The 9,916-nt window shown below is 31.6% G+C and overlaps 1 protein-coding gene across 3 annotated transcripts in view; it reads right to left on the bottom strand.

Annotated features, from left to right (window-relative positions):
- The window catches only part of LOC131165632 (uncharacterized), a 55,727-nt gene extending 55,151 nt beyond the window's left edge, over positions 1-576 (bottom strand). For 2 of the 3 annotated variants that reach the window (XM_058123579.1, XM_058123581.1), the window contains exon 1: positions 59-567. In XM_058123579.1, coding sequence (XP_057979562.1) covers positions 59-380 — 322 coding nt within the window. In that variant the 5' untranslated portion in view covers positions 381-567. Of the gene's footprint in view, positions 1-58 lie in introns of all 3 variants that reach the window. The other variant, XM_058123578.1, reaches the window with a different exon arrangement.
- Positions 577-9,916: the final 9,340 nt, after the last annotated feature.

A 9,916-nucleotide genomic window follows, 5' to 3' on the forward strand; every position in this document is an offset into this window, starting at 1 on the left:
CGAATGTTGTGTATAGATGTGCTGAGAGAGAGAGAGAGAGAGAGAGAGAGAGATTGACCTGGATAGAATGGTTGAGGCCAAGCAGGAGGGGAAAAGGGAGGGGCATTGGGGTCTTCGAGATTCCGAAGCCAAAGAAGGTGGTCGAGTGTTTTAAAGAGCTGAGGGAAGCGAAAAGCTTCGTTTGACCACCGGACTCCTCCGCTGAATCGCTTCCTGATAAAACCTGCGTCCTTGCAAAGCACCTGAGCCAAATGGCTGAAGTCGCCAACAGCGCGCGCTTGCTTCTTTGGCACCTTCCTTGCGGCCTTCGAAGGCGATCGAGCAGTGCAGCAGAGCACCGGCATCGTCACCGAAGACGGCGACGCTGCCGCGAAAGCCATGGGAGATGGCTTCTTCAATGGCTGGTTTCGCCTCGGAGTACACTCTTTGTGGCTCCGGACTTCAGGAGAGTGCGAAGTGCAGAGAGGGGCGCCTCTCGGCGGAAGAGCAGTGATCAGAAGCGCTGCGGCTCAACCGAGGTCGAAGACGTGGAAGAAGAGTGGACGAAAGCCTTGCACCCTTGGACCTTATTTGACCTACCAACCTGTTAAACTGTTACACGTATCCAACCGACCTCACCGTAAGTCTCCTTTGGGCGCAGGTGTCGTGCCAGGCTGCCAGCCTCGGCGCTTCTTCTGTTTGACAGTTTGACTGTGGGGCCCGCCTTTTTTCTTTTTTCGCCCCTTCAAGTGGATTGGGTGAGTGAGTGCGGTTAGGGTGGGCATGATTTGGGGAAAAATCGAATTAATAAACTAAATTCAATCAATTAAAAATTTACTCAGTTTGAATCAATTCTTATTTTCATTAAATTTTGACTTTTATTTTCTGGCTTGATTTTAGGATTTAATGTGTTTGGTTAATCGAATTAACCAATAGCATATGTAAATAATTAATAATTTTCTATATTATAGATGCCAAAATTTTATATATTTTATATATATTATATATTTTATAATTATGTATATTAATATGTTATATATTATAAATTACATATATTAAAATATCTATTCGGTTAAAATCAACCAACTAAAATTCGTTTCGATCGGTTTTACACTTTGTTAATATTAAATTTTGGTTAAGTTCGGTTAATAAGATTCTTTAACTGAAATTTTTTTATTAATTCAACTAATTAACCAAATTAATTGTACCAATACTCACCCTTAATAACAGTTATTCATTTGAGAAGGGCAAATGAAGAAAAATGGTAAAAATATGAGAACATGCAAAAAGGGTTAGTTGAAATGAGAATTTTTCAATGATGAGCTATTTAAGAGATGTTGTAAAATTATTGTTGTTGTTTTTTTTTTTAACATATGAGTAAAATTATTGTTGTTGTTTTTTTTTAACATATGAGCACGTAAGAGAAATTATTAGATTTGGTCGTTAAATCATGTTATATTTTTAAATAATTAATTATATTCTCAAATTTTGAAGAATTTTTAAGTGATTTGAGAATAATTGACTTAAATTGATTATTTTTAAATTCAATGAAAATCTAGTGATATGATTAGTTACTTGCAGCGTGACGTAATTATACAATTTAATCTAATGATATAATTAGTTGTAGGATTTATTTTTTTAATTATCTTGTAAAAAAATTATCAGCTTCAGTCATCCTAGCATGTCAAATTTTAAACAACCAATTATATTCTTAAATTTTGGGTAACTTTGGAAATGTTTAACTTCGATTAATGATCATTAATTGAAAATTACCTTTAAAAAAAGTGGATTTGATTAATAATCTAATCTAAAATATAACATCTCGATATTTTCTTGTGCATTTTGGTCAAATCCTAAAAAAAATATTTATATCTGGCTATCTAAACTAATAATTGTATGTATTTTGATTATAAAATTGATAAATTATTAAGTTAGGTTATCTAACATAATAATTTTTCGTTTAATTTTGGTCAAAACCTACATTCTATATGTACATTGTAACAACCCGACCTTGAGGGGCCTGGGATATTAACTTTTTACTACTAATTTACAACGGAAGCAAATAAACTCAATTTTTATTAAACCAGAGCGCTAATCATCTATATTACAATCATTTATTTCAAAAGAAAAAAAATTACACAAACATAAATATCTAAAACCATACTAATATTTCTAATCAATCTTTATTTTTCTAATCCCCACCCGCATGCCTGCTAAACTTGATTTCCGACATATCCTTCAGAGTTATCTGAAATAAAATACGATTGGGATGAGACGACGCTCAATAAGTAAATAAGATTATTATTAGTGTGTGGTCAAAATGAGTTTTTTAAAGAATTTCGTAAAACAATATTTAATACTATAACTTCAATACTACTTTTAGAATAAATATAAATTTAAAAATTTATGCATAAAACTTTTGTCATCAATTTCAACAGTAAATTTTTTATAATCATATACTATAACTGCTAAATTAAACTTTTAACTTTAAAACTGTAAAAATATTTTATGATAAACATACATATACTTTTTCTTATACGTTTTCCTTAGATCGTCATTTAAGCACTAAAATGATCATTTTCACGTAAACTTACACTTTTCCTTCAAATCATCAGTAACTTTGTACACGTAATTAAATATGTATAAACATATATTATAAAAACCACCCTTAGGCCTCTTTGTCGTAAGTCATGTTTACCCCATGACTGGGTTGTGCGGTCCGAAGACTGGACTTAGCTGGCTGGCCGACCAAACTAAATCAACATACGTAAACTTTAAGTGAGATTTTCCTTATTAAGTCCTAGTCCGGAACCAGGTGTGCACTCAGGAGAAATCCACTAACATAAATAACCATTCTGTAAACAGTGTGGGTGCACTCTGATCCGTTTAAACTTTAAGTTGCGGTACCGAGCATCTGTAACTTTGAACTTTCGTTGCCATAAGGGATTTTAAAATCATTTTATTATAATTTATGCAATTTAAAATAATATCGTAAAAAATCTCATCTTTACTCATATTTTCATAAAAAATGTAAAGTAAAAATAAACTCATGTCACACAATTTTTGTGTTAAAAATATATATAATTTTATTTTTGAATAGAAATAAATGTTGAAAATTTACCCGAGGGAATTAGAAAATTTTTTAACCCAAAAATAGATGCAAGTATATTAAAGATAGAACTTGTATAATTAAATACGTGTAAAAATAAACTCATGAAATTTTTGTGGAACTAATTAACATAATAGAAATTTACTCATAAAATAAACTCGGATATGAATTTTAAATAAAAGAAAACTAACATAATCAAAATTTACTTACCTTCTTTTTTTACTGCGTGCTACGAACACAATAACTATCTTTAAGAAATGAGATCGAAAAAAGTGGGTGAGTGAAAACTTATTCAAAAATTATCTCTCCACCACAAATTCTTTCACTCACTAATCCTTCTATTTCTTAAAAAATTGTTGTGAAAAATGAAGGTTGAGAGCTTCCTATTTATAGGAAAATTTTGGGGAAGAAATGAAATTTATAAAAGTGTAGGGAGATGGGTGAAATTATAATTTTTAAAAATTAAAGAATGGGCAAGGGATGGGCAAGGTATGGGTTGAGTATGGGATGGGGATGGAGGCCATGTGGGAGTGCTTGCCACCATTCCCATTAAATAAATTTTTAATTAATCACTTACCTAATTAATTAATCAATTAGTTAATTAATTATTTTATTATTTTATTATTTTTCTTAATCATTATTATCATTATTATTATCATTGTTATTAATTTTGAACCATTTTTAGTATTTATTTATTTTATTATTTATTTTTGAATAAGAATTAAATTTAAATTTTAAAAACTCATGTGGGCCCCACACGGTCTTGTGGGCCCCACACAACTTCGAGACCCGAATGGATCCTACATAATTCGAATAATTCTTATACGATTTTATGCATCCTAAATAGCTTTGAGACTCGTGTAAACCTCCATACGGCTTCGGAACTCATGTGGGCCCCACACAGTCTTGTGGGCCCCGCATAGGATACCTATATTATTATTATTTTATCATATATTTCTATAAATTATATCAGTCAAAACATTAGTTTATGTACTTATTTACGTATATAAATAGTGTCTATCCTGTTTTATCCTATGAAATTCCATTTTGACCAGGTCGACCACCAAGGAGCGACTAAGCCGCAATGATCTCTGAGCACTCGCTTAGACAAGGTCTTTATTAGGCATCAAACATGGAATCAAGGATCCTAACAGAGAAACACTTTCTTTTTTAATACTAACTATTATTATTATTTTTTTTTTTTGGTTATTACATACATGTCCAAAAATAAAAATGGTTTGAGAATACCACTTATGTCACTAACATTTTAATCCAAGACTCCAAATTTTCTCAAAATGAAATAGACTTTCTTTCGCGAGTATCTCCAAGTGTGTAATTTAAATTACACAAGGATGACATATGTAGATTAGATTTTGAATTTAAGTAAAACTTAAATGTAAATTTGAATGCAATAATTCATGGTTATTGTATTGTCAATAAATCTTTGCATGGTATTGGATTGATGGTGTCAATTTTATAAACATGTAAGACCCTATTTTGACCCGAACCTGTTTATGATTCATCTGAACCCAGCCCGTTAACCTATTTTGTCACCCTTACAAATATATAATATAATTGAAAAAGTAAATCAAGTAAGAGTGATTGAGACTACTAGGTCCAATACTTATGGCTCCTAACATAGTGGTATAGGGTCATCTAAATATTTTTCTTATTTGAGAGTTTAGATTTTAGATTTTAAATTTTATAAATTGTGTGAATTTGAATAAATAAAATACAAAATTTTATTTTGTTATATACATCAAATGCTAAGTCGAAAATAATAAAAGTAGCGTCTCCAACTTGTGACTTATAGAAACAGCAGAAGATCAAAGAGATATGGTGTGATTGCTTTCCTATATGTAGTGATGACAATTTTAAGATGAAAAAATATATATAGGTTGTCGAGAATTAATTAAAGTAATTAGATTAGTAGCGTATTTTTCCAATGACTTGGAAATTATTCCAAAAAACAGATATTGGTGGTTGATTCTATAATATAATTAAAGTTTTTAATTCATCACAATTAATGCTAAATAGCTAATGTTTAGTTCCTTTAATTTTTATTATCAATAATTCATCTTCTTACTATCAATTAGCATCATAATGATTACTTTTTTGAGTGCACAATTATTAAATTTTATTATAAGAACATGAACAATGCACTCTATTGGTTAAATGGTCAGAATTCAAGTTTTGTAAGTTACGACTTTTCATTTAAAATAATACTTTGATAATTAAGTGAAAAATGATAGATAGATAGATAGGTTCATTATTCTAATGGATTTATCAACTATCTAGATGATCTCAAACATCATCATGTATGTATGTACATATATACAGAGTTTTTAGTCTAACAACCAGTATTAAAACAAAGTTGATTTCGATTCAAAAAGACCTTGTGAGTTTAATTGGTTCTTCCAACGATATTTGTGTATAAAAACCTTTGAGTTTTAGGTTATGAATGTAAATATATGCCGATTTAAGTAAAATATAATACAAAATTATATTAAATTTCAATTAAATCCATACAAATTCAAATTAATAACCTAAACATTTATACATACAAATACTTCCTGGAGACACCCTATTTTGTTGGGGCTTTATATAGCAAAATGTTAGATTTTTTTTTCATTAGTACAATCAAAAAAATCAAAACATGTTGCAAATAAAAAAAGGAATACAAAAATTTGGAGTTATAGAAATTCAACAGTCTAGTTTTTCAGGAACTAGATGTTGGTAGTCATCTTATTTATCTCATTTTGTTGTAAAGCATGTCCTTATATAGGCAAATACATTGGCATCCCAAAAGTTAACCACATAATGAACCATTATGTGGGCATATCAAAGGTTATAACCTATTATTTAGATAGTCATCCACATAAATATACATGTTTTATAACACTTCCCCTTGGATGACTATACATTATGAATATGTCTCGTTAAAACATTCACTAAGGAAAATCCTGTGGGGCAAAACCTTAATAAAAGAAAAAGAGTACAATATTCATACTTCTCCTAAAAAATACAATCAATTAAAAAATGTTCTTAAGTTGTCGCATTCAAATGTTATGTATATGCTTCTTGAAAATTGAAGTTGACAATGCTTTTGTGAATAGATCTGTTGAGTTGTCACTTGAACGAATTTTACAAATGTTAACATTTCCTTTCTTCAGAAGTTCATCAGTGTAAAAGAACTTTGGTGAAATATGTTTAGTTCTATCACCTTTTATGTACCCACCTTTGATTTGTGCAATACACGCCGCATTGTCCTCGTACAATATTATTGGCGTGTCATTCTCCAGTGATAATCCACTTGTCCCTTTAATGTGTTGAATTATAGTTCTTAACCATACACACTCGCGACTTACTTCGTGAACTGTCAATATTTTTAAATGGTTTGAAGAGGTAGAGGTGATCGTTTGCTTTACAGATCGTCATGAGATAGCAGTACAACTACATGTAAAAATATAGCCTATTTGTGATCGAGCTTTATGAGGATCAGAAATATATCCAGCATCAGCATATCCTTTCAACTCTGACTTTACTTCTTTTGGGTAAAACAAACTCATAGCAGATGTGTCGCGGAGTTAACGAAAGACATGTTTTACTCAATTCCAATGTTTCTGAGTTGGTGTAAAACTAAACCTTGCTAGCAAATTTACCGCAAAAGCTATATCTGGTCTAGTGCAATTTGCAAGATATAAGAGTGCTTCTATTGCACTAAGATAGGGTACTTCTGGATCAAAGATTTCTCCATCATCCTCTTGATGACGAAAAAGATCATTTTTCACACAAAGTAAACGAACAACCATCGGGAAGCTTAATGGATAAGATTTATCCATTTAAAACTGTTTCAAGATTTTTTCTATATAAGATGATTGATGAATAAGAATTCCACTTGTTAAATGTTCAACTTGAAAACCAAGGCAAAATTTTATCTCCTTCATCTCAAATTCTTTCATTAAGTAGTCAGCAATCGTTGAGATCTCTTATGGAGTTTCAATTATGTTTATGTCATCAACATAAACTACAACTATAGTAAATCCAGAATTTATCTTCTTAATGAAAACACAAGGATAGATAAGATTATTTTCATATCCAATTTTCAACAAATATTCACTTAGACGATTGTACCACATTCGTCCAAATTGTTTCAATCCATACAAGGATCTTTGTAATTTAACAGAATACATTTGCCGTTGTTTTGGATTATATGTTTCAGGCATTTTAAATCCTTCAGGGATTTTCATATATATGCCATTATCCAATGAGTCATACAAGTAAGTTGTTACTACGTTCATGAGGTGAATGTCAAGTCCTTTAAAAACCGTTAAACTAATCAAAAATCTAAAACTAACTGCATCCATAATAGGGGAATAAGTCTCATTATAATCTATACCAGACCTTTGGGAGAAGCTTTATGCTATAAGATGTGTCTTGTATCTCACAATTTCATTCATTTCTTTTCTTTTACGTACAAAAACCCATTTATATCCAACAGGTTTGACATTCTCAGGTGTTTGGACTACTGGTCCAAATACCTTACGTTTGGCTAATAAGTCTAGCTCAGCCTGTATTGCTTCTTTCCATTTTAGTCAATCATTTTGATATCGACATTCTTCTACAGTTTGAGGTTCAAGCTCATTATCATTAATAATTTCTAAAGCAATCGCATATGCAAACACATTGTCAACAATAACTTCATTTATTTTCCGCATATTTCCAAATTTTAATGAGATCTTATAATTTTCCGGTACCAAAACCACTTCTGGTGTTGCTTCTGCGAAAATATAGGATTGTTGATCTATATTTCTTTTAACCTCTTCTTGAGTGTTAATGACCTCTTTTAGAGTGTCACTTTTATTCATTTCCTTTTTCTTTCGAGGAACAGTGTCATTTGCACCAATTGGTCTACCATGCTTCTGGCACACTTTAGATTCATTAGCTGCTATTCCCATTGGGTGTTCTTCGGGAACAATCAATTTGGCAGGAATATTTGCAGTCGGAACATGTGATTCAGTGACCCTTTTGGTGTTAGTAAAAACATCTGACAATTGATTTGCAGCATTCTACAAATGAATTAATCTTTGAACTTCAAGTTCACATTGATTTGTGCGTGTATCAAAATTAGACAAAGTTGGTGTGTTCCAAATTTTTTTTTGTGTTCTTAATTATTTACCTTTTCCTTCTCCTAATAACGGGAAAACTGATTCATCAAATTGACAATCTATAAATCTTGCTTTAAAAAGATCATCTATTAGTGGTTCAAGATATCTAATGATAGAAGGAGAATCAAAACCAACATAAATGCCAAGACGATGTTGCGGTCCCATCTTACTTCGTTGTGTAGGTGCAATAAGAACATATACAACGCAACCAAAAATTTTAAGATGAGATATATTATGTGGCGCCCTACTATTTAAGTGGGTTTTTTATTTTATTTTTATATATACTATAATATTTAAAATGCCTTGATGTCATACTGAATTAAACCCAATTATCAACCTATGTAGCGAGAAGCAAAAATCAAATAAACATAACTATGTGTAATTATATACAATACCAGAGTGCTAACAGGTTTCCCAAAATACACATATATGACTATTCCCCAAATATCCTCAATCGGTAAGGGCTATACAAAAATACTCCCAAAAGTATACTCACTCTCTACTGATAAAGCAGACTGTGGCCCCTCTATTTGCGAGCCTGGTCTACTCGCCTACTTGGATTACCTGACAAATGTTAAATTAATTGGGATGAGCTTACGCTCAGTAAGACAAAATATGCTATTACTAGTGTGTGGCAAATGAGTTACAATATTATGAAAATCTATCACTATACAGTCATGTATCATTGAATCTGTAGAGTACAATACCACTAATATAAATCTTCATCTTTTACCTGTTGTTTAATATTTCTATACTTTAGGTTTCTACTCAAAATACTGCTAATATACATATATATATATTTTCTGCTTCTGTAAAACTGTATAATCATAGTAATAACTGTAACCTTCCTTGTGGATAACTGTGTGTCATGATTTAACCCCTCATGATAAGGTTATGCGGCCCGTAGGCGGGATTTACCCTGGCTAGCCAACCAGGAATAAATCACTATACTCCAAGTCTGATCAGCCCTCCTCAACTCATATCTAATGGGGAGCCTGTCCACTCGTGGGCTCTATGCGATCGACCTTTATACCACGTATTATCTGAATAGGTGGTTGCACTCTATAAATTGTATGTAGTTACGGTACCGTGCTCTGTAAACTGTATGGTCCAATAGGGTTTGATATTATATAATACATCTCTATAATACAACTATCTGTTTTACCATGATTCTGTAATAATTATATAAACCATGACGCTGTAGAAAACTGTATCTGTATCACTATGTTTCTGTAATGAACTGTAAAACTATATGTCATGTGTGACGCCCCGACCCGCCAAGTGGGGCCCGAGTGCCACATGTTCCAATCACCTGTATCTGATACCATAATTAACATACACACAACGGCACATGAATAAATAACCTCAAATAAATACCAGAGTTCTATATAACAACCAAAAACCAACACTACAACATCCAAATATCTATATCCACAATCAGCATTTAAAACGTAATTCTGTACAAATATATCTATACATATATCGGTATCTCACAATATCCCAAAAAGAAACTACCACGAACAATCCCAGCCTAGGCCTTCAAACCCGGTCTCCAGAAGAACCTGAAAATTTGTTAATCCACTAGGGTGAGACACTTCTCAATAAGGGTGGAATAAATTATAACAGTGTGTGACAAATGAGTTTTAATATTTATATCTCA

The sequence above is a fragment of the Malania oleifera genome, chromosome 10 (assembly GCF_029873635.1).
Source record: "Malania oleifera isolate guangnan ecotype guangnan chromosome 10, ASM2987363v1, whole genome shotgun sequence".
In the NCBI taxonomy this organism is placed as follows: Eukaryota; Viridiplantae; Streptophyta; class Magnoliopsida; order Santalales; family Ximeniaceae; genus Malania; species Malania oleifera.